General features: G+C 37.4%; 1 protein-coding gene across 5 annotated transcripts in view; it reads left to right on the top strand.

Annotated features, from left to right (window-relative positions):
- LOC117242093 (protein couch potato) overlaps window positions 1–26,731 on the top strand; it is a 184,168-nt gene that overhangs the window by 121,799 nt on the left and 35,638 nt on the right. For 4 of the 5 annotated variants that reach the window (XM_033508476.1, XM_033508477.1, XM_033508473.1 and 1 more), the window contains exons 4-5: window positions 17,078–17,140; window positions 19,793–19,934. In XM_033508476.1, the coding sequence (XP_033364367.1) occupies window positions 17,078–17,140; window positions 19,793–19,934 (205 nt within the window). The remainder of the gene's footprint in view (window positions 1–17,077; window positions 17,141–19,792; window positions 19,935–26,731) is intronic. The other variant, XM_033508474.1, reaches the window with a different exon arrangement.

The following is a 26,731-nucleotide window of genomic DNA, read 5'->3' as shown; positions in this document are numbered from 1 at the left end:
AAGGTTCCTCCCTTTTATTACGACAATCCGATACTTTCGTTTCGATAGCGATACGCGTATAGGCATTTTACGTTCAATTTATTCGTCGTGAAAAAATTATACGGGTGACGGAGCTATATTTTTCTTGAATGTATTATCGAACAGAAGCGTGGAATATCAGAATCTTTGGCGCACTTTTCGGTAATTAAATCCAGACAAAGCGAGATCCTGTAATAATGTCATCCGAACCGGAGAAAAAACATAGAGAGCTTTCGGTTAGGGCAGAAAAGATAATTTAACGGTGTTCTCTCGAGACAAAACTGGTCGCCTTGTCTCGGAATTATTACTCGGCTCGCTTAAACGTGCTCATCCTCCTCCTTCTTTTACGTTCTCCTTTATGCGATAACACGCGGATAGGTCGACGACGAACTGTGTTAAACACGATTTCACGACTCTAATAATGGCACCACCATCAACCTGTCGCATTTCTTCTAGGATAATATTTCTATCTATAATGTTTAACGTATCGAGATGCGTTTAGGCCAAACGTACGAGAACACTTAGTCAGTCGTATCGATATTCGAATATTATCACGCCATTCTGTACTCTATCTGTATTTGTTGCTTCGTACAAGAGGGGGGGGGGGTGATTTAAATATCATGTTACAAAAATATTACAAAATATAACATTTAATCGTACGATGAATTTTTAATAAAAATTTTCAGAATCCAAATTCAGTATACTTTAACTTTTAAATCCATCGTGCCGTTAATTTCGTAATTAATTAAATTCCAACTTTATTATCTGCCGTAACGCATTCGTACGACTTGAGAAGATATAATCAACTTTCTGTAACAATAAATGCAAAACACGGAATTACGAAATCTAACGGTACACTGACTCGCATCGCCGTGATTCTTTGTACTCGATACGTGAACGCTTGTTCGCGCTCTGTAAATCTAGCAATTCTTAGAAACAATTCGAACTGCAAAATAGATTTATCTCGTATAATTAACGTCAGAGGAGATGAACACCAATATTTTGAGAATACACCAGGAAATTCGACACGTTACGAAAAGGAAAGATTATACTAGCTTTGATAGAGGACAACTTGTAATTTTCCATAGAGAAAAGGGTAAAATTTATCGTGAAACTGCGCAATTATTAATGTCAATGTTAATATCGAGATAAAATTGTAAGGAAAAAGCATGCAAATACGATACAACGGAATCTCCAGTATCCGAATTAACAGGGAGACAAAATTTGTTTTTAAAACTCGAACGAGAGAATTTTCGAATAATAGAAATCGCGTCTCTTCTTTACAGTTATTGTTCCATATCTCGATAACCAATATTACATCTTTTTTACCGGTGAATCAAATTTTATGAAAGCAAGGAACCGACGAGTATTGGCTCGCTTGGTCTGAACGCACCTTTATATCATCGATATAATGATTTATAATATAACAATACAACGATAGTAATATAACTCACTGTATCACGGGAAATTAATGGAAATTCGAGAGGTTCGTAGATCTGTTCAATGGAATATTCCGATGAATTCGCGGCAACGCAAACACAACCCGTGTTTTCCCTGTCGTTCTCGTTCTGCCTGATCTTTACTAATGTAAATGTTATTTTTCGATATTTTTGCTGTCGCCGATATGAAATATGTTATGGTGACGGTCGATGGTATTATTTATCGGAAATAATATGTGTCGATACCGTCGTATCAGATCGGTGAAAAGAAAAAATTGCTTTTCTAAAATTTCAAATTAACGAGCTCGGAATTAAAACGATGCTTGTCGAATATTCTCAATTTTTTTTTTTTTTTTAGATAACAAAATATCGTAGCAGTCGGAGGAGAGATTCGTAACTTGATCGATTACCGACGCTATGGAAAGATCGTTCAAGACCTAACCTATTGCAATACGATCGTAAATAACGTCCAGTTGTGTATAAGCAGCTATGCTGCTTGGTGAATATTTTAAAAACGAAAAACTACGATCCATCGAACGAAGGTCGAAGACGCTAAAGTATCTTTTCTTCCTTTCCCTTTCTTTTTTTTTTTTTTTTTTGTTTCTGTTTTCATGGTTTCCGAAAAAAAGAAAAATCTCGACAAGACTCGTTTCGCTATGAACCTTTCGATTAGCAGGCGAATATAGCTATTACAAATATCGACTAGGAACAGCGCTGATCGTACGATAATTAACACAAAATTCAACATCGCATTGTCCCTGCTAATGCTCTCTTATAAACGTTGACGAAACACGATAACGAGTACAATCAGTACGGAAAATTCAACGTTCCATTGTTACTGGCGATAATCTATTACAAATGTTAATTACAAATAATAATACGTTATAATCAAGAGAAAAATCAATATACCTAAGGAGGCCCCTGACAATTCTCCCTGACGTCTCACAACACGGTCTAACGACAAGCAACACTCCCTTGATATCAAGGACAAACCCACCTTTACCTTTTTACCAATAATCCACGCACCCTACTACTTTCCTACGCCCAAAGATATACTCGTACGATGGGTGACCTACGTCGTGAATGGTTTTCTCCATGGGCCTGGTTCCTTTCCCCTGTCGACGCGTAATTTCACTTTTACGACTCGTTGTGAAAATTCCGACATACAGTGGCTGCGATAAGTATCGGCACATATTCTTATTTTCCAATGTATCTATTTCTTTATCAGCTTCTACGTTTCATTTTCACGGTATCAAATTTTTATGATCGCATTGGCAATTGGCATCGCGAATTTACTAAAATTAACTCGCAGAATTTATCGACTCGCCATGTACGATGTTTAAAAGGAGTTACGCGTACGCGTAATTAATGTTTTATCGAAGGAAAACGATATATAACAGAGCTGATATGGAACAGAGCTTTATATGGAACGCCGCGATATCTTGTCAAGTAACTGACAAAAAATCGATCAGCAACGGTGCAGAATATTTCGTTAGAAGCAAAAAAAACAAGTGCATTCAAATTTCGATCGAAAGTCGCTCGTTTTTTACATTTTTTACCCTGTCTTCGAGATACATAACGTTTTGCATAGTTGACTGTTAGCGTACGAATATCCATTAATTTTGATTCAACGTTAATTTCATCGAAAGGAAAGCATGTTTCTCTCTTTGGCAAACTTTTAAAATCAGATGTTTCATGTTAGCTGCGATTACTCTACGTATCGATCTGATAACTAATACAGTGACTATACAAGTGACATTCCAATCGAGCGTCCTTTTATCGGGTTCCCCGATTCATTTTTTTTAACATCCAATGTTTCCGATCGCGTTTTACGTTAAAGAAGCTTAAAAGGAAGAGGCAACAGGCTGCCAAACGATACGAAATTCAATATTCTTGGAGCTGATTAATCGGTCTGTAAAAATGCCATAATAGATGCAACGGTGTGCCGATATTTTTTCTAACCACTGTAAATCAGCGTCTATTTCGCAAATTTATTAACCTTGCAGCATCAACGACGTACACTGTATACTTGTTCTACGTTTTACCAAATCGAAAAGAAAACGAGCAGATAGAACGTTAGCGGAATTAACGAGCCACCGACATTAACCAACCAGCGACAAAAAGAAACAAAGTCTAGAGCGTTACGTGAGTCACGTAACGATGGAAAACATCTAATCGATTCGGCTGCAAAAAAATACATCAATTTTATGCCTTCGCGGAAGGCATCGTGGCCGCCATGTTGGGTCAGATATACAACGTTCAACCGTGATAACATTAATTTATGCGCCACCAGTGGGAACACGCGCGTCACACGCGACACAACGTTGCCAACCTTAACGTTGGAAAATCCTTTCACCCCGTTCGAGCATTAAGCGTTTTCCACCCTCCTCTTTCGTTCGGTTCTCCGCGTTTCTATAGGGTGTTAAACGAAAAAATGTAAACGATACTTGTATAAAGTTTGTGAATCTAAACGCGAAGACAATGGAACGAGTTCGCGTACAGAAACGTCGTTCGACGTTTGTGTCTCGTGTTACAAACAATTTAAGCCGACGAATCCTTCTCCGTGTTCCTCTCGTACTTCGTGTTTCTCGCCGCCCAAGGCGAACGAACGAGATTAAACGAAGTTTACGAACGAACAATACGACGAGTACAATTTTCTCGACTTCTTGATTTCGATGTTGTCTAGCGCACAAAAGAATACGCTTTGACGTAACGACACGGTTGAAAGCTTATTCAAAGATACATACGAAAGCTTTTAGCAACGGATGACAGACCAACGGAGTTTCGTCGTGAATTCTAAAGTTTGTCTAAACTTTGCGTTCGAGGAAACTCGTTGCGGAAAAAGTTGATCTCCACGTCTATGTAACTATAACCAATATTTTTGAAATCGATATTTTTCATCTAAACATCTTTCGACGGAAGCTCGACGAAGCGTCGACTATGGCATAGTGGTGGATTTTTAAAGAAATATATATAGTCTGATGGAAAAACTAAAAACGTGGCATATCGAGTCTTCCTTCGGCCGCGTTCTTCCGATATAACAGCCGAAATTCTATCGTCGCTCACGTTCGGTCAGACCGAGTGAAACGAAGGAGAAGGTGAGGACAGCTGATTTATTGATCTACGACTACGTTAGAGAGCTACCAGTGTATTTTTGGCGCAGCAAATTAAGTTGCTTATAACCGGAAGCCTAAGCTTTCCAACGACTCCTTTATACAACAACTATCTTCCATATCTCGACATCTATCCTCGCGCCTTCTAAATCTCGCTCACTTTTATTTTAACACCCTGTATTATGCATCTATACGGCTATGTGTGTTCGCTTTGTGCGACTATGATGTGCGCGGCCGCCCTGGCCTTTACTCGTACACCCGAGAATTCTAAAATAACGAACGGGACGGGGAGATCGGCATCGACCCGAGAAAGGAATGCATTTTCGCATCGAAGGATGCCGGATGACGTCACGCTCGAAGGCGAATTTGATCTCGAACGGCCGAGTTCGACGGATCGACCTCGTTTCCCTTCGACAGGGCTGTGTCGTGAAAATACGCGCGATTGGAAATTCGAGATGCGTGTAAAGAGATCTCGCTGGTGTTCCGGACAAATTTGCGGCCTCCGAATGACAGAGAATCCTCGCATTAGCGATTAAAGGACCGTGCTCGGTAGAAGGATATTTGATAATTTAGTATTAACGGGGTAAGTGCAGTGGGAAGGTGAAATTAGACCCAGTGCTGGCTAAAATTTGTAGGAAAAATATTTCGGATGGTTGGCAATTTTAAACGATCGTTGTACTACCGTTGGAATAAAATGCTATTTTAGATACGAAGGAAATTCGCGGCGAGTAGAATATTTTTATCGTCGCGTTGTGACGCGCACGATAAAATACTTGAACTTTGTGTTACGAATAGTATTTAAGATGTTTCTCGATAGCGAAAATAGATTAAGGAGAGAGCTAATATCGGAACTCAACGGTCTATGATATTTGCAAATTAAATTTATTTTCCTCGCGAGTATGGCTATTCGCGCGTAACAAAGTGCATCGTTCAAAGTTTTCCATCGCTTAGACTGCTCTCCTTTATGAGCAAAGGATCGATCGAGCGAAACTAAACAGTCTTTCGATGGAAGGACGTATCATATTTTAAAGATAATTGTTTCGTCGTGTATCTGTGATAACTTTGCGATACTTTGAATTCGCTTCGCGAAAACGAACAAGACCAAATTCGTGTATCTGGAGTTGCAGTTTCTGTTCAAGATTTTAATATCGTTTCTCCGATACGATTACGTTTACCCTCCATTAAATTCTTTGGAATCTAACGTAACTTCTATGTTGGATAGCGAAGAAAAATAAATTCAAATAAATAAGACAATTCAAATACAATTCTCGGTATTTTCAGTATCCTGCAAATAAAATACCGTTTTCAAAATCTTTCTCTCGCAATTAAAACATTTTATTTTCGACAGCGCACGAACGAACTAAAATAAAACAGGCTGGTTTATATATATATATTGGAATTTTGCGAGCATTAGATACAAAAAGTATACATCGCGGATGCTTTGCGAAGAACGCGGTCCTCGTTAAAGACGAGATGGAATCGTCGATTCGTCTTCCGAATGGTTCAGACACCATACAAATTCATAATTTGTGGATATTTCCAAGTTTTGTTTCGACATCTTCTTTCGTGTGTTCGTTATGTGTGGAAAGCGCGTATTGGTGATTACGAAGCTTCTCTTATCGTATAGATATTGGTTTCCAATTAACATGTATCGACGATCCTCTACTGTACAAGACGTTCTATAACCTTTTGTTCAACCACGTAAAAGTCTTAATAAACGTTGCTCTAAATAGCGTTCCTTTTAAAGCCATAAAAAGTCGTAGAAGATTAGCTTCCTCTGTAGTAAAAATTTTCAAATCACCAACCATTTGTTTCGACATAAACTCAAACGAAAACGACAACTTTCTTTTCGTTCTCTTAATTCTTTCATATAACGCGGGAAATTTAGACAAATATAATTACTTCGAACTACTGACAACCAAATCGTTGCGTTCGCTTTAACAGGCATTACACGTTCTCCACATTTCCATTCAAGGTATAACCATTTTTAACGCTTTATACGTACGTCCCGTATTTCTATTTGAAAATAGAAGTAAGTATTATTTCCGAAATATCGCTCTTTCTTTCAACGTTGTTTGATAAAATATTTTGCTTCGAATATCAATAATTATAGAAAGCTTTATTCTGCCAATATTCCTACCCCTTTTTACTTTTCTCCTTATTAAATATTTTTCTTTCAAAGATATTTCGCTGGAACTAAAATTTAGTTTTTCGGGTTATCTCGTACGTTTTCATCTGTTATAATATCATCGAACGATGCCGTAAAAAGTTCTCGTTTTCTGGGATTGTCCCTTTACGGATATCGCTGGCACCGTTAGGTACGAGCGCGCAGATCGATACGAGTTTCCTCTGCCATTTGCTCGCGCTAATTGCCCCGTTCGTCGAGCGGCAAATTCGACAGTTTATCCTTCCTCGTAGAATTTTACGGTTAAAAATCGACGCCATCGTTTTTTAACAAATTTTCCCATTCGAGGTTCCGACTTCGATATTCGTTTGCATTCGCGCGTCGGATCAAAGAGGCCGTGGCAAAGGTATTTTCAAAATCCTTTTACCTCGAATCCGGTTGATTTTGCAGCAACGATTTTACAAAGATGTAACGACGTTTGGAATCGCGGTTGTTGCATTCAGGTGAAATTCTCATTGATTTTACGCTTTCTTTTCGCGTCTTCCCTCGGAGTGATATTAGTAGATTCGCTTGAACGACGAACGCCACTTTCCAATCTTTCCTTTTTATAGATCCGCATGAATTCCGTACTTCGCCGTATTTCACTTGCCACTGGCGTCAAGTTCCTGAACTTTACTTTTATGGTATCCCCTTGCGAAGAATTTCCTCGCGAGGAAACTCTCTGCTAAACCAACGTTTTGTCAAACGTGGAATTCGATGATTTTTAACGGCCTGGATCTTCGATCTTCGCTCGCCGCAAAACTTGAACTAGCGAGAAGTTTATTAAAATTTTGCGTCAAATATTTACAACTTTTATCGAGTTCTCGACTTCGTGAAACGACAACTTTTTAAATATCAATCCGATCCGCGAGGATCGTAAGCCTTTTAGCTTTTATGAAATTCATTTGATTTCGTCCGTAAGGAATTTACGAAAATGATTGTAAAATATTTGCTATTATCGTTCGACGATATTTTATCGAATGGAATCTTCGTTGGTTTTCAAAAAATCTAAGATTTATAGTTTCCACTATTGCCAACACTTGTCCAACTCAATTGTAGAAAAAATAACAAATTCGCTGTTTTCTTATCAAATGAAAAGTTTAATCGAATAATATCCAATGTAAACGTAATTTCAATATTCTTTCGTTCTCTTCTTCTTTCTAAAGAAATCAGTTTGAGGCGCTTCTTCGAAAAGGTAAGAAATCCCCAGGAAGATTCTCGCAATTCCTTCGGACGTTCCCTGGCGAAAACAGCGAGTATAGAATAAAATGAAAGTTAAATCGAAACGATGAATCCATTTCAAAAGTTACGTCTTTCCCTTTACACCCATCCGGCGAATACAATTTTACCTCCTAACTCTCGTCCTTTTCGAGAATCTGCCTGTAGCGATCTCGTAGAACCGGTGGAAAACAAAGACACGGTAAACTTTGAACGAAAGAAAAACGAAGCTCGTTCGCGAATTACAGCAATTTGCCTGGCAACGACGCGACGCGAACGCAATTTATTCGTTCGGGAATAAGTAACGGGTAAAAAATAATTCGTGCCATTTGCAACTACTTCGCGCGACTTTGCACTTGGCGGAAAAGAAGGGAAATTTCTTCTGGCGGGGGAGACCGTATCGGGGAAAAGTTGGGCCGCGATTCGAGACGTATTCGCGTTCTTTTACGAGCCAAGCTCGAAAATGTTGCACCAACCGGCTGCATTGTAATTTTCCAACCCTTCGATTATGCGGAATCGGGCTGAGCAGTTGCTTTACCGCCATCGTTACATGCATAATCGCGCACGTGTGTATACTATTTTCCATCGTCGAGCGTGCGTTATATGCATGAAACACCTTTGTCGCCATTTTTCTTATCTGTCGGTTCGCGTATATAATGCGAGCGATATACAGGGTGTCCCGTCTTAATCGATTCACGCAGATATCCGCTACACCATACGTTACTCGATAAAACGTTTCGGATAGAACTTGCTTCGTTTTTCTTTCGTTTCTTCGCGTTGCGATGGTCGACGATTTTATCCAGATGAACGGTGTCTTCGAGATTCCAAAGGTAAATACTTGGGTCGAGAAACGACTAGTTTCTTTTCAGTTGCGAGTGTTTCGCGTCAAATCGACTACGAGGTTATCAGCGGTAAAGTTAGATTTATACCGATTGGATTTTAGTGTACGTATTCGTTTCTTTGACGAAATTTAGCGAGTAAAGGTATGCGATCCCGTGACGTTAAAACTGCGTCATGTGTCGAGTTCTATTCCGTGTCGTTGTATTCGTGTTTCTGTATGTCTAGATACATTTTTGCTTTTTTTTTCTTTTTGTAATTAGATATTCGTGGATTATTGCGATTTGCGCAGTCCTTAGGCGAGCCGTTACAATCCTTTCTTTCGCTCTGCTCATATTATCACACGGTATCTGTTGGTAGAAACGTTGAATTTTGTTGAGGTTATTTGATGTATAAACAGGGAAACTCGTGGATAAATTGTAAGGTAGAAAATATATTTAAATAGAAGTGTAATTATAAGTAAGAATACAATTTGAGCTGGTCCAGATCCGCACGCTAGCTGTGTTACCCAATAACTGAAAACCCCGAAGCCAACGTCGCCTGTCTACTGTTTATGGTCTGTCTTCGTCGCAGTCTTTTGTCTACACGCTGTCGATGGCTTCTTCGGTGCTTGAGAAAACTAAAAAGACCAGATGTAGAGTTTACTATGGATCTTTATGCTTCTGATCGAAGACCAGGTTCTTCTTTCCTTGTCCTTCGTATTACTCGATTTGATGAAATTAACATTGAAATATCTTTTAAACTAAGCATTTTCAAATCTTAGTAGTTTTTTATACAGAAGTAAGAACAGCTTTAAACGGTGTATAAAAAGGTGTATAATGTTTTATAAAGGAACCATGAAAAAAGGTAATTAACTAGTTTGATTTATATTAAACGATCGAGTTGATGGCAGCGGCAGTAACAAATACTGCAAAAAATGTTAAGTAATTTTACAATCAAAGATTACTAACAGTTATCAGAGTGTTAATAAGTAGGAATCAAAACCGTTTCTAAAATATATTTATCTTTTACAAAGATTTCTTTTATTTGTGCTAAGCGAATTAAAATTACTATAAAACGAGGAAAGTATGCGTCAAAATGGCACATTTACGTACGATGCACGAGGAAAAGTAGAAACGGGGAACGTGAAAATTGATTGTTCTTCGTCAGGCAGCACGCAACCACTAACTGTTAACCTACATGCGACCACCACGATGAACCTATTGATAAAAATAAGCTCGACGAAACGTTACATTACGTTCGGAAATTCCGTGTTTCGATAACAGTTCCGGGAACGTAACCGGTAGCACGAAATGAAAGTCAGACACACGATTCACTCACTGAACATGTAAATAAGTACTTCCCACGAATCGATACGTGGATTCGATGTCGCGACCAAAGATGTATAGAACATTTTATCCTATTAGCTAGATTCGCGTACGTATCATTTTCCTTTGAGAAAACTTTTATCGTTCTTATTTATTTTATTTGACGTAGAGTCAACGATTTTTATGTTCGCTAGCGACCGCGGTTAAAGAAATACATGACAAAAATATAACATAAAAAAAAAATCACAGCGTAAATGTACTTTACATCTTATTGTAAAATAAGGCAAGTGAGAAACTCGAGTTATAGTATCTAGTAGCTTAATGATAATACTATCTAGTACCGTTTGGACGTATATCATATACAGTACAATTATAGTATAATACACTAGAATATGCAGTATGTGTCGGAACTTGGTGATTAGTTTACAATATCATAAATAGTGATACGAATTAATACGTTTGAGAGAATAAAGAAGATTCTCACGATGTTGTTTACAACGTAAACATGTCTGAGTTTCGTTTGGAAAACCAAATGTAATTCTGTATTGGGAGACGTTACTACGATTAAAAGAATAATTTCCAAAGAGAATACAATTAAAATTATTGCACTTATTCGACTGATTTTTAGCTGTAAGATGAGAGCGTGTCAATTTAGCGCATCTAATTCCAAGTCTGGCGAGAGTGACTTGCTCCTTCCTGTTAAAAGGAAACGCCGAACTTGGTAAAACCTTAATTACATATAGGTAATTCCTTTGGAATAATACGGGTGAATCGATAATTCTGGAAATTAATTTCATTAAATACGAAAGCGAATCGATAATAACTGCCAGTTCGGAAGTAACTCGTCGTTTATGGATCCGATAAAAAAATATTTTATACGAAATATGTCGTATTCATCGAAGCTCGTTAAACGAAAGCATTTTAATTTCTTACGTTTTCAATTTCCAAGTAGTTTGGTATAAACTATTTTTTAATCAAATCCACGAATAACGAGCTATTTCGGACAACAGCGATTCTCTCATCTTTTTGTGATTCGCTCATAGCGTGCATGTATATTTGCTCGAATTGGTTTCCCAAGAATTATATTTGCAGGGAAAAAATATAACGAGCGAAAAATTCTTTAATTTAAGATAACCAGGCCAGATTCAATTCGAATAAAGAAATCTGTGTGTTCCCAATCGTTGAATCGCGTAAATAATAAAATCTTTCAGACGGATATTAATCTTGCGTATCGAATTGCGTTTGCAATATCTAAATTATTTTAGGGAAGATATACAAGTAATAACGTAAATCCCTTACTATTTTTAGTCTCTAAAGGTTATTCTCGATTATTAATTAGTTTTATTAACGCAAATTTATAAAAGTCATGGCTTTTAAAGTGTGACGATCGAGCGTTACTTTTTATATGATTTCTTCGTTTGAAAACAATTTCTTCGGGAAAAAATTAAAAGATTATCGGAGTATTCGCGAGCTTAAAAATATAGAAATCACTTGCGATTATTATCGTATAAAATCTGGTTTTCGTCACAAGTGGCGATTTTAGAAATAGGACTCACTTATCTCATCCGAGTAACGAGATGCTATTTCCATTCGCCCAACCTTTCTGTATATCGCTTAATTCAAAATGTTTTCGTTCTACCGAATTCGTTCTTCTCATTTTTCTTGCTTTTCCTGTTCGAGTCGAACGACGAATAATGCATCGTAGAATGGTTTACCTTCATTTCGATCCTGTTTACCATGAATTATTTTCAGTAGTATCTGCGAAAATATTATTGTCGATCGAATTTTCCGACCTTCCTCTCTTCGTTTATCTTCTAATGAAAAATCGTCAGGCATAATACCGACCTGATAATTTCATTCATATTTCGATCTTCTGTTTATTAGAATTATACTGGAAGATTTATCTAGATTTAGAATTATACCGGAAGATTTATTTACCTTCGGAATCGGACTCTTTACCTAGAGGAGAAAAAAGGAGACAAAGATCAAAATGGAAAATTCTGCGTAACGTAAAATGAAAGGCAATTGTAGATAGCGATGGTAGATACGATAAGGCTGCTTCTTTGCACGTAGGTACATAGCCTGTTGATCTTATCGTTTTTCGTATTCATTGTTTCCTAATTCCTTTTTTATGGCGGCAGATCGAGTCGATACGTCGTTCGTGACACGTGTGAATTTGAGGGAGATCGATAGAAAGACATTGTAACAATTTTATTACTGTTCGGCCACTTCCAATCGACAATTAGCCATTTTACCCGTATATTCATTTCGTAAACGATATAATTTTTAATTTGTTTATCGGTACGTTTCCTAGACACAGTTATCACGAAGTACGACAAGTTTACAGGTACTATGACTGCAGGGTAACTTAAATTCTTCTTCAAAAATGAAACGATTCTGCCTATATTTCCATCGACGAATATCCTGAAGCAAGAAGTTGTCGAGTTGATCGGAAAGTTCCGTTGTTAAAGTTTATTCGCAATTATCGGGATGAAGATCGTAATCATCGAGATGTAACCTACAAAAGTTATAAAGCCACAAAGCTCGGTTGAATAACGCGACAGAATTTTCCGAACGATTTAACGCGTTACCTGTGAACGCTACGATTTATACGTCCACGGATATCTGAAAATTAAAAACTTGAACATGTACCTACGAATATCTCAAAGATGTGCTAAATGCTACCACGATCCTGACATACATCTCCAGAAATATCATCTAACGTGCATAAAGAAATTCGTGAAAACAGACGGAGACGGCATTGTTGCAAATTTAATAAAACTCTCGATCATCTCCAGAGACGAAATAAATTCGCGTTATCGGGAACGATTCGATCGATTCCGTTTGAAAATTGCGGAGGAGTCAATGTGAAAGTTATTGGCTCCATTTGCGCGGCATCGTATGGAAAAGAACTTTAACGGTGAACGCTCGTTTTAAACGTTAACGTCGAATGAAATTCCTTTGTCGTTCTATTATCCATTTATATAATCGCTTTCAGCCCGACAAATTTATTTGCAACGTTACCGCGATATCTGATCCGGCCCCCGATATAATTTTGCAACACGTTTACGAATATCACCTTGTCGCGTGCGCGGTACCGCGCCGCGAATTCTCGCTTATCGGATCTTGATCCTGCAACGGCGATAAAAATTTGTAGAAAACACAACGGGGATATATCTCGTGTCGAGGATCGTTATACACAGACTAATATTATCATAGGTATAAAGCTGGCACGAAACAACGCTTCCGAAATATCCGCCGGGCACGACCGTTAAACGGATTATTCCCATTCGATGAATAGCTTTTTCAATAATGCGAGAAACAGCCGCGTTTTTGCGGTAATTGGAAATCAAGAGGAGAATCGAAAGTATTTTGACGGGAAACGTCTTCTTGCTATGCTTTTTATTTATTTATCTTCCCCACATTTTTTTTTTTTTTTTAATTTTACTTGTGTCGAGTCTCGTCCAGCTCTGCGGGTTATTAGCGACTACAACTCTCGTACAACTGTATTTCACAGGCTTATACAGTATCACATTAGACCGGTACTTTATCGTTTGGTCATAAGTAATACGTAGATACGATATTTACAATTGTAGCGATTTCAGGTACTTGCTTGTCCGACACTGCTCTCCTGCTGCCGCAGCGGCAGAGTGTCTACGAGGATTTCTCCATGTACAAAGTGAAAAAAAAGAAAGGTACTTGCTTGTGGCTAGATCGGTTAAAAAGGTTCGTGGCTTTTAGAAACTGTCGAATCTTACTTAGGATCGTCTTGAGGTTACTTGGAACGTCGTGTCGTTGCCTTCCGCTTCGAAGTTTTAGGCATTCGATTGGTAGGTTTTGTCTATTTTTGTTTTCCTCGATCGCAAACTTCATATTAGGCGTGATTTTATAATTTTCTTTGACGTCGAAGAATTTAGATTTCGCGTAGATATTAGTTTGTTTTTTGAATAAGTTGCAGTATCTTTTACGCGATGTCAGAGCTATGCCTGGATTCGGCTTATATTTGTACCTTTGACATTTCTCTCTATATAAAATCTTTACTTCTTAGTTGATAAACAAGATTCTGTCAGGATATTGATCAACCTAGAATAAATAGGCTGCAAATAAACGATTAAATGGTATAATGCAATTAAATCGCTGTATACAATCGTATCTCTGTCTGAATAAAATTCGATTTTAATCTTGCTAAAAGCAGCTGCATGTTTTCAGCGATATCAAAAGCAGAAAAACGTCGAACCTGTCATTAGATTTGACGGATTTGGTAGTTGTACCGTTAATCCTATATCGCTGAATTTATCCACAAAGAAAAATGATACAGCGTTGTTTAAAAAGATAATATTTTTTTATCGATGAAATTTCCTTTTTGCGTATTAACTGTTTTTTATTCACAACGTCTCCTTCCTTCGATCGATTAAATCGTTCTTCGTTAAATTAGTAAATAGAAAACTATGAGAAAGAAGCGAAAAAATGCGTTATAAAACTGTATGAGAAAGCTTACGTTGGAAAATACAAACGAATCGGATCTACTTTCTACTTTTCTTCGAAACGGTAAAATAAAATTAGCTCGGTAATTGAGTGAAAAAGAATTCGATGGTATATCGATGAAAATTCGAATCTGGGTCGCTCGTGGCTCTTTTCTCAATGAAACAGAATCACGGCATAGTTTCTCCGCAAACGTTTACCGAACCGAAAACCCGTATCGGTTCTCAGCGGTAAACGCGTGCAAATTCCATCGAGTTCCCTCGGAAAATTACACCGTAGAAAGACCGTTGAACGAACGATTCGTTTCTCGGTGAATTACAGGCTTCTCGAATCCCCTCTTAGGAAACCGAGGGTGAACTTGCGAGCATCATCAAGCCAGAAAGTCTATTCGATCTATTTTAAGCTCTGCGAGCTGATTCGTCCCGTGCAATAAGACGCTCTATCTTTTCCAACGCTTTGAACGTTTGTTCTCTGTTTTTATTCTCTTTTCTTTGTTCTTCTTTATTCTTCGTGACATCGAACGATATATTGTTTGTTGACATCGATTAACGGGGTTGTTTGGTTTGATAGATCAAGAATTAGGTACTTTTAAACCTTCTGTCGATGTACAATCGATACAGTATAAGCAAAATAGCTGATAGATTCGCAGTGTGAAGTCAAAGGACCGCGTTATCCGCAACCTTCTCTCAAATCAAGTCATTGCCTTTCGGTAGCACAACGATATTTTATCGATGTATACACTGCTGTGAATAATTATAAATTCAAACGTATTTTCTGCGATATCTCTTCGATATTTCCAGGAAACCACTGATCATACCTGAATACGTTAAGCGAAATTGCGTTTGTAAAGGGTAAATCGAACGTTATAGAATATTAGGAGATGTTACGTGGCAAACTATCGTCTTTCGTAACCGAACCAGAAGCAACAAAGATAATCTTTCGACGAAACAATGTTCCTATTCGTACCAACCGTCGCTACAAAAAAACGATTTCACAAGATTTCAGGAATAGAATTATTATTCGATCGAGAAACTGGACTAAGGAATTTCAGCAGGGAAAGCTTACGATCGGTAAAAGCCAGGTTTAATGCAGCTTTTTAAATATGGTTGAACTTAAAAAAATATATTCGAAACTTTGAGCAAGTTAGTGGATAGCATACCTAACAGATTAATAGAAGTAATGAAAAATAAAGGAAAATCCAGCGAATATCGAATGAAAAGCTAGCGAAATTAACATTGAGTTTATATATTTTCGCATTTATATTTTCAAACACGCAATTTTCTTAATGATATTATTTATATATATATATATATAATTTTAATAATAAATTAAAAAGAATTTTAAGAAGTAAGGATAAATTAAATCGCATTCCATTTCGAAGAACTGAAAGCGACCTAATTGAAACTGATTCATCTTTATTAGTTTTTAATTTTGTAAGTAATGAAATTTTCGATCACAAGGCAACACAGTTAACCAAGGTTAAGCAGGGTATAAGAATGAAAAATTGCTTGGTGCAATCTTCTCCACTTTTTACAAATTCTGCAGGGACACTGCAAACACGCCTGCAGAACATGGCGATGTATCACGCGTCCCTCTTCTTTGGAGAAATTGCTCCACGACCCTAAACCTCGAGGGGTTTCTATCAAAAATCTAGCCTTGCCTTACCTCCACGATATGTCAGTCGCTTTCAGGACCAGAATGAAACTCCAGATCCTAATTAAAATCTGAATGTTTCCTTCTTTTTTCCAAGATCTGAACTGCCCAATAAATTAAAAATGCAAGGGTAGAGACGAAAATCTCACTATCTACTAACATTTAGTAACTTAACAATATAGGGTGTCGTATCGCTAGATTTTTTAATCTGCCTATGCGAAGATTTCTTTTTTTATTCCCTTTTTTATTCCCTTAATTATTTCCTTTTTCACTCGGCGAGGTTTTAATAAAGCTGCATGTAAAATAACACTATCACCGACGATCATTTTGATAAGAAAGGATATTCTGCGTGTTACTTAAGAAAATTTAAATAGCTTTCGTCCGATAATAACATCGTCCCATTTTCTATATTTTTCCATAATTTATCTATATTTTTTTATCTATATTTTTTATCTATATTTTCCATAATTTTTCTATATTTTTCTATAATTTATCATTACGAGCATTTATGCAAATTCATATTTTTACGAATATAATCGAGAAGATGGAATCTAACTAGAAATCTATTTCGCCTGTCACAGTAGAAAGAGAAAATTATAAAAAGTACTTATTTGACGCGTTTTATATATCTTGAAATCTTCGTTTTATCTTCTCGCGTGTTTTAGCATATCGCGCGCGCTCTGTACAGTTTTGCAACTCTACGTTTCCTATGAATGCGTAAACATTCGCAAGCTAGATACGAAATTAAAGCGATGCGCGACGGATAACGATGAAATTCTTTTCCGAATATTAAGTAGGAATATAACGAGTAAAACGTATTGACGCGTACGTTTTGTTTGATTTCAGCCGGTGGGTTTCGTGACTTTTCACACGAGGGCCGGCGCCGAGGCAGCGAAACAGGACCTTCAGGTAATACTCCGTTTCTCGTAGGTATTCGAGAGAGAAAAAGCTGCTCGATAAAACGCGAGAGCTCCCGCGGGCTCCCTTACAATTATATGGCCATACTTTCTCTCATATTATATATGAATATACATACACATACGTACAAACAATGGCCCGCAATTTTCTTCTTTCTCCCTTATATATATTATATATTCTTTTTTTTTTTTTACAATCTTTTGTCTCTCTCAAAGTATCATATACATATATGAAAATACACACCCTTGCCTTAGATTCCAGCTGGCACGGGTTAATGCTACGTAGCTATTTACCTTTATCAATTACCATACACGTACTTACACACACACTCTCTTTCTTCTTCCATTTATTTTTCCATTATATAATATATATATATACATATTTAATTATATATATATATATTATACGTAAAAGTTTCTTTCTGTTTTTATATACTACGATTAGCTTCCTCCTGTAATCTTCTCTTTTTTTTTTTTAACCTGGGACGAATCCGTAGTATAAATTACCTTGTTTCTCCGTATACGTATACCAACATCATACTGTAATAACGCTGGTTGCACCGTGTGATACTACCCATACTGAAATATACATATATATGGTGTTGTTTTTTGCCTTTTAATAAGCGTGTCACATCCCCCGTTTTAGCCTTTGAAATCACCCCCTTGTCTCTCTCTCTTTCTCTCTCTCTCTCTCTCTCTTTCTCTTTCTCTTTCTCTCTCTCTCTCTCTCTTACACCCCTGTCGAGTTTTCAAGTTTGATACAAAAATCGTTTACATATGTATAGAAGTATATGACGTTTAATCTATGGATTTGGATCTTGTACAAATACATTCTGTTAGATTTCAACGATACAATAGACCATATATACGTGTGTAGTAAACAAGTATGTTCGACTCTGCTACGTTCTTGCGATCATGTTCCAGCCAATTATACTTTTCCAACGTTAAAAATCATCTTCGGTTCGAACGAAATAAAAAGAATTGTTATTCGTATGCACGTTCACCTTTCGATTTTATGGCGAACATCCTCTTAAAACGTAACAAATATTTTCCATTCGTCGAAATGAGAGAGGAATTGGAATATAAAATTTCAAGGATCGTAGCACGGTACGATAATCTTCTCATCGTGTAATAAAGTTACGAAGAATTCGGAATTAACGGCTTGGAAAATAATTATCGCTTTACCGTCGCGAGATTTCTTGTATTTCTCACGACAGATACAAACGATATTTATATAGCTTGATCCTTTAATGGGTGATGAATTTTAATTAATTGGATCGTATATAGCGATATGTAAAACGTGAAGACGATATTGTAATCGATAGCTCCTTGAACCTTTCTTCCTCGTGCTACTTGTTCGCTGTGGAAAGATTAAGCGTACATCTATGAATTACTCACACACGTATACGTACGATCCTTCTTTTTTATCACACCACTGCAATTGACCTCACGCAATTTGCAATGTCTTTATAACCCTGTGTAACCGGTTACGTACGAGAGAGACTCGAAACATCCTCTTGTCGGATGGACACGTACGCTGAGAACAGCCTGAAACAGACTAACGAACGACCCACTTCTATCGATAGCCACTGTACTAACAGAGACACGGATATACAGACACTTACATGTATACACGCAGAAAACACACATACACACACCATCTTGTGCTAATTTTCCTGTAACTCCGTCACCCTTGTTCGTCCCCTATCGTCGCTCTTACCCTACGCATCGTTTTATACGACACTTTCGTTGCCAGTCGTCAATCCGATGATACAGTACTAGAACAATAGTAATTAAGATGGTAAATAGAGTTTCATTTACTTTTTGTTTAATTCTCGATCGATAATTTAAATATGGCTGATCGGGTTACACAGGTAATTACGCATAAGATTGCTCGAGTTTCAAGCGTCTTATTTTTATTTTGTATTTTACATCTTGTACGATAAATCGTACAAAACCGAACTTGAATTATCCGGTGTGGGTTACCCAATTTAATATTACCTTGTATTTTATGCTTTATACGATAATCTGTACCTATAAGACGGAGAATAGCAAAGAAATTGAAATTAAACGAACAAAGTAAAATAGGAGAGCGAAATTAAATTGGATAACCTATTCCGATATAACCTACGATATAACCTGTTCTAGTAATCAATTCAAATTGTTGCGGTCATCTACCAATCCCAATACCAATTGAAAGTTCGGTTTTATTACTAAAGAAACCCTCTGTTCGACGATTATCGACAAGCGTTTAAAACGTAACTAAAATCGCCGTGTAAAACTGTCCATCGCGAAAGTTTCAAAATTCCAAATTCACCAAGAATCGAAAATTCCTCTCCTCGACAAAATCACAAACGCTTTACCGCTATTTAGTAACGAAAGCTAAAAGCGCGAGGTCACGAGTACCAAAAATTCTCCGCGTCTCGAAGCTATTTCTCTTCGAACCCTTCTAATTGCAGACAAAATACAACGAAAATCTACTTCGAAGCTTGGCTGGCGACGAAAGCGTAGATCGATAGAATTCCTTCGAGCGTAATTTTGCCGCCACTCACACTCTCTGCCTTTTCTCTCTTTCTTCTCCTCTCACCAATTCCAAGCATCCACGTGTGCTCCCGGTTTACTAATTTAGGGAATCTATTTGCAGCAGGGGGTTAGATTCGATCCTGATATGCCACAAACCATACGTTTGGAATTTGCAAAAAGTAACACAAAGGTTAGCAAACCCAAGCAACCAGCCGCTGCAGCAGCCACCTCGCACCCTGCTCTGATGCACCCTCTAACTGGACGTAAGTATGCACCGCCACTCGTTCACTCGCTGGATACGTCTCACTACTATTCTCACCCACTGCACCGAACTACAACGTATCTTCCTCCCTGTTGTTTCTCTATCTCTTTCTCTCTACTTCTTCCACCACCACCCGTCATCTTGGAGCGTATCTTCCTCCTATTTCTTTCTTCTTTTTTTTTTTTTTTATTTCTTTCTCTTCGTCTGACGTTCCCGTCCACCAACCCCACACGTCCTCGAGTTTGAACCCCTTACGACATTCGGTAATCAAGGCATCGGACAGCGTGGATATAGTACGATAAAATAAACCATATCTTTGTATTATATTGTATATGGTAGATGTGGCATGGATATGGTAGAATGGCATTAAGGGACGATAGCGTGAAACGCGAAAGGTTTGATGAATTTCTGTTCTTTCTTTAGGTTTCCTTTCGTGATGTTTAAAAGCGTTTCTTCGGTCATGTTTGTCAATTTGTTGCAGATCTATGATTTTTATTTAACGAGTTAATAAATAGATGGTGTATTTATTATTTAACTGTAGATCTGTACCAGATCCATCGGGTCCCGCAGTTTTACTTTTGCAGTTAATAAAACCATTCGGCTGCTTTTGACGACGTTAACGTTGATTTTTATTCGGAGGAAAATACGATCATACGTGGTTATTGATTTCAGTAATATTGCTTTGTATGGAACCTTCCATATTTGATATTTTATATAGACGACTATTGATAGCTCGATAAATTAATAGCCAACTAAATCACGAATATATTTGTTTCTTTATAAAACTGGTACTAGATCTTAATACGTTATACGTATTTCGTGGAAAAATTACAAAGTTCTAATTATTAATAATCGATGACTTTTCTACGACCGAAAAACGTTCGACTTTCATAGCGTCGATTAAAATACTTTTTCCAGTGTTAAACAGCGAATGAATCTAGCAATATCATTTTATAGTTACGTATTAAATGTATTTATATACTTACGTATAAATGTATTTATCTACTTACTCAAATTGCAAATCTCTGTTTAATGGACATTTTTCAGTCAATGAAATTTACATATAGTTTACTGCGAAGAATTTAAATTGCAACATTCATAAAATATATAGTGGGAAATTTAAGATTAATCGGCAAATTTCCTTAATTAATAAACCAACGATTAAATAACGGCATAATTTATTTAAAATTCGAGTTAGTGTCGCGATCGAAGCGATTATTTTGACAGGAGTCTGAACAGAACATTAATATCAATCCCATTTCATATATTACCGAAATAGAACATACAATACCACGGTGGCAACATCGCCGGAAAATTAATTATCGTACTTCCACCGCTGTCCGATCAGTTTGATACGTGTGGGCATGCGTTTTCCTCGCGTTCTTTTTGGGTTACCTTGCGAAACAATAGACGTCGATATTAACTCTATCGATCATCCATACAATCAACATTGGCGATGCAGTCGAACGTAACAAAAATTCGAACGAATAGAACAATGCGCTCTTTGTCAGAATGAAAAAGAGCCAAAAAGAGAAAGAGAAAACTCGAAAAATTGTTGCGTCCGTCCGTATCCTTGCCAGTGTTTTAATCGTTACTTTAAGCCATTAAACGAGTCTTTGACCCTTTGTACTCCTCCGATATTATCTCGAAGTTATTTGTTTCTATTGTCATCGATAAACTATCGTACAAATAAATTCGTGAACATTTGTAACCTCTTCTCCTCAAAGTAAAATTCTATGTTATAAAATGGTAAATCAAGCCAATCGTATGGAATAATTTACAGAGTGCAAGGGGTTAAATGAGAAAAAAGGAGCTAGAGAAAGAAGTCTGTAAAACATAAAACTTGTAAAAGTTTAAATTTGTAAAATATTTTGCTATTTAAATAGGAGGAAAAAAAGAGCTAGAGAAATAAATTTACAAAACCGAAGGAAATGATTTACTTTTGAGAAAATTTCATTCGATATAGATTTCGTGCACGATGGCTAACTTTTTGAGTAAGAGTTAGAGTTAGGTCGCGTAGGACACGGAAGTAAATCGAGGATGCGTCTAGTGGAATGCGATGCGAATCGATCTAGGGAGATAAAAGGGGAACGGTGTGAAGCTCGAGTGGATTCCCTTTGGATGGTTGTTTTACATCGGTAATAAATATGCATTCGTCGTGTCGGTATGGTGAAGAGACTTCTTGAAATAAGGATAAGCCACGCGGTCAGGACAGTGAATTTTATTGGTCGACGTTCGATATCAACCAGTTCGACGATATCGATTACCGATAGGCTACGGCCACGTAAATATATAAAAACGTCAATTTTCCAACGATATCGAGACGATGGCTCGAAGTGGAAAAATTGTCTACGGATTTTACGATGCGCAGCCAAGTCGTAAAACGTCGCTTGCTTCCATTTACCGGACATTTACCCACTGTAACGCACACTGCCGAATATTTCTGTGAATCGTAGGTTTCCCTTCTCCCCGCAAATACTATTTATTTCATTCGTTTAATTTCAAAATTTTAATATTTCAGCCGAAATTAATCTTTCGATAAAACGTTTCTGTTAATAAAGGCAAGAGAATGCAGAAGTGGGAAAAAGTATGAAAAGTATCAAATGATCCAATCGAACATACGATACTTGAAGATATATAGGAAGATGTGTAGACACCTATTTCACGTGGTAATATTTAATCGATACGATCAAGCATAATTATTAATTATCCATTGTATGGGTAGTACATGATCAAGTTTAGTAATAGCGTTATAAATGATAGTATTAAATGTACAGTATTATACGCGTGAAATTTACGACACGCCTGATTATGGTTCGTTATATTCCTCTTGAAATAAACGGCGATACTTTCGGTGATACCGTGAGAAGCCAACCCGCTGTCAAACTATCCAACTATCCTAAAGAAGCCCCTTCTCGGCACGGTAGGGGCTGGTCTCAAATTCGTGATCGATACCATACGTTTCTCGCGAACGCAAACATCGGCTTTCGCTTCCTAATTAACACTTGGTAATTAACTAACGAATATTCTCTCGCTCTTTCCTGTAATCTATGCTGGTTAATTCAATTTATTCGTTTGTTTAGTTTAAAAATATAGTGCACTGATCTACTGGGTGATTGGTAACTGGTGACACAAGCGGAAAGGGGGTGAAGAAGAAGTCGAAAATATAGAATAAAATTCTTTTTTATTTTTTTTTTTTAATTTTTCCATCGAGACAACGATCTACAGCGAGATCCGTTATAACGTACCGCACGCGTACCGAGCGAAAATTCAAAGTCGATTTTCTCGAAAACAAAGCCTCGAACGAAAAATTGTTATTCTATATTTTCGACTTCTTTTTTCGCGTAGAATCACCCCCTTTCCGCTTGTACCACCAGTTACCAACCACCCTGTATATTTCATAATTCCTTTGTGAATGACAAAATCTAAGAACTCGTTATGGAGCACTTTCGACGATTCGAAAGTTATTAGTTGCAAAAAAAGATAATAATATTTCGTGATTCGTCTAGAAATTGCTACGTAAAATTGTCGTAGCTGTATAATAGTATAAATATCGTGTAAAGTATTATCAATTACGGAATACTAGTGTAGTATAAAAGATCGTGATAAGAAGTATTCCTTTAAAATTCTGTTTTCAATTACCAGTTTCTAAATACCAGTAATTTATTAAGTGGAATATTTCGATCAACCAAAAAATAGATTTATTCTCGCAACTTAGTAAGCGATCCCATGCGATTACTTATAAATAATTCGAAAATAAGATTAGAAGGAAAAGGAACTTGTCACTCCGTCGCTCTACTAATATTAGAATCTACAGTGGCAAAACGGTAAATTTTAAAACGTTAAATATTCCTTAACCCAGATGCTATTTTTAATATTTTCCAGATTAGTTTCGTTCTTTATTTGCAATTTATCTACGGAATCTACTTCGATAAAATTTTGATATTCGCTTGTTATCTCAACTGTAGAAATCGTGGAATGCCACGAAAAATCATGAAATTGACACAAAAATAATTTTACATTACGTTAAATAATCAATTTTCTGGAAAATTTAATTGACGCGAATACCTCACATTTTAAATATATCAATAATATTATTTTGAGAAATGCCGTAAGACAAAAAATATTTAGGAAGATCTTGGTTAAATCGTACACTTAGTTAACAGGACGTTAAAACGTTCACCCAATATGCGTCTTCTTCGTACCAAGCCTCCGTTGCGTAATAATTCATCAAGCAATTGTATTAGGAAATTAGCAAGTTACTATTTACAGATTATAGACTTCTAGAATCTTTCATCGAATGGAGTAATCGTTTGCTTGAAAAATTGTATTTGTTTTATTACCAAACTCGTTACGTTTTAACTTGTGACTTGTAAAAGTTGCACGATAATTTCTCAACTAGCGATATCAGTAAATTGACGAGTTACAAGTCGTAGTAACAGTAGGTTGCAGGCTTTTCTTTCTTCGTTTTTCATCGAATAGAATAATCGCTTTACTCGTATAACCTCAAATCGTGAAATTTGTTACACCGTTGTATAAAAATATTTATTAACGGACTGTGGATTTTCACGCAAGCTCGTATTTTCGAGAACGTAACGAAGAATATAGAACGTAGGTGGAAAATTGTTTCGTTCACCAAGTATCACAGAAACCGCTGACTATACTTCGAATATCTTATACATTTTTTCACATTACGCGCATCCTACGCAGCACTTTCGAATTTCCTATAAACGCGCAAAAGTCCGCGATCCGTTTATTAACGTCCGTGATCCGTAACTCGTAACTCGTAAAACTTCGCTAGTGAATAATAGCTGAATTTTTTACAAGAGCGTCCATGAGTGCAGAAGTAGCGCGAAACAAAGTTACCTGATCGAATCACGAGATAGGAAAAAAAAGTTGGTTAAATCGAACGCTTAAGAAGTTGCAGGAGAGGCTACTTGTGAATAAAACATGTCCGGTCGATCCGCGTATAGGAGACGCGAAGGCGCGAAAGCTATCGGAGAAAAAGAATCGGGCGAGCATCGAGACCTTGACGGACTGTGCGTTGAATTATTGAGAGCGCCCCGGTAAAAATAGCGCGATTTCCGCGTGAAAAGTCGCAGCTACTTCGATTTCGAGCGTTATGCCGATAGGCGTGCGTCGAATTTCCCACGCAGAGCCGGCCGTGTACTCTCGTCGAGAACGTCGGCGAATTCTCCCCTTGGAAAACCCCCTTTCATCTCTCGATGAAAACGAAAAGACAGAGGAAGGATCCGGTTAAAGGAGTATCGACGGTGTAATTGAAACGTCAATTCCTGTAGCGTGCGCGTTTCGAAAATATCGAAGTGTGTTGGTAAGTGGCCGATATAAAAATCGCACCGAGAACATCCTTTTCTCTGCGCGGTGGGCGTCTGTGTGTTTCGCGCGGCGATCGAACGCAAACAGATGGAAATAAGCGAGAAAAGAAAAAGTTACCTCGGACGATATGAGATGAGGATATAAAACCAGTGAAAAAATTCGATTACCGCTGATCGCGTCGAGGTAGCTTCTGTTTCTCAAATAGTTAAAGCTAGGTTTGTTTTCGATTCGATATCCTGGTTATTTGGTTATTGCTACGTTCGTGCCTTTAAATATAGAATTTGAATATCGTTGAGGGGAACGGCGATCTTAAGAATTTGGTTTCACATCGGTTACTTTGCGCGATAGTTTGACATTCCATTAGATATGTACACAGTCTGATTTTTGAGTTGCTATTTACCTCGTATTACAACTCGTCGTATCGCCGATCAACGGTGATCGTTTAAAATCGCCGTTGATCTTATGGAGACAAGATTAGCCGAATAATTTGGCAATAGTTTTTTGCGTCTAATTAGGCGTGGTCTCCTTCGCGTATACCCGTTCTTTCGTTGATTTTAGTTCAATTTCGATCGATACTCGGAGCACACCGACAGGTTTCTTATTTCCATCTCGAGCGAAAAGAGAAATTCGATCTGCGCAAAGAAACTAAAAGCTTAAATCTACGAAGCGTCGGCCCATTCGTTGATGCGACTAACGCAGAAATAAAAGTTAATCTCCATGAACCGAGAAAAAGAAACAATAGAGGTAAAGCGCTTTCTATTTTCCAATCCATATTTCTCTGGAGCATGGATGGAGGTGCGGAGATTATATATTATGTATCAAAATACTACACTGCTCTTCTTAATTGAAATTACCATTTCGAAACTGAAATAAACTGAAACCTGCGTCGTTTCTTCTTCCTACGATTCAAAAATACTTCCTCGTTATTTCGTAACAAGCTGTACGATACAACTTCGTTCAAAGGTAAAAGATACGATTACAAGTTTCTTAAAAGGTATAAAACACGTAGAACTGTTGCGGATATCGACTACGATCCACGATCCAAGCGTTTTTCTTTCGTTAATTTGCTCGAACACGTTCGCTCTCTTTCTTGTGGCCATTGCGTCGTACGTCGAACAGCGACTTCGAACATTTCAACGCGTTATATCGAAAAATCGAAAAATACTGCGTAAGATGTTTCGACTAATTAGAGCGGTGTATCTACGAAGCTTCGTCGTTCGTCCGCATCCGAATCTACTTAAAAGTATCTTTTCTTACCGTAATTTTATTTTAGAATTCAAAGTTACTTTACATACGATATTATATCGCAATACGCTTTTAGATCCTGTTTTTACGTCGTGCGTGTATTATACGAAGAAGAGATGAAAACGAGTAATCGTCGCCCATACGCATGCACGTTCTTCGACGTTCGCTTAGCTGCGTCGCGAATTTTTCCAAAAGCTGAGAAGCGATTTTTCGCGG

This window comes from Bombus vosnesenskii, unplaced genomic scaffold (genome assembly GCF_011952255.1).
Source record: "Bombus vosnesenskii isolate JDL3184/JDL3185 unplaced genomic scaffold, Bvos_JDL3184-5_v1.1 scf7180000016263, whole genome shotgun sequence".
Classification (NCBI taxonomy): domain Eukaryota; kingdom Metazoa; phylum Arthropoda; class Insecta; order Hymenoptera; family Apidae; genus Bombus; species Bombus vosnesenskii.
Note: the sequence above shows the minus strand (reverse complement) of the source record. Positions and strands in the feature narration are given on the sequence as shown.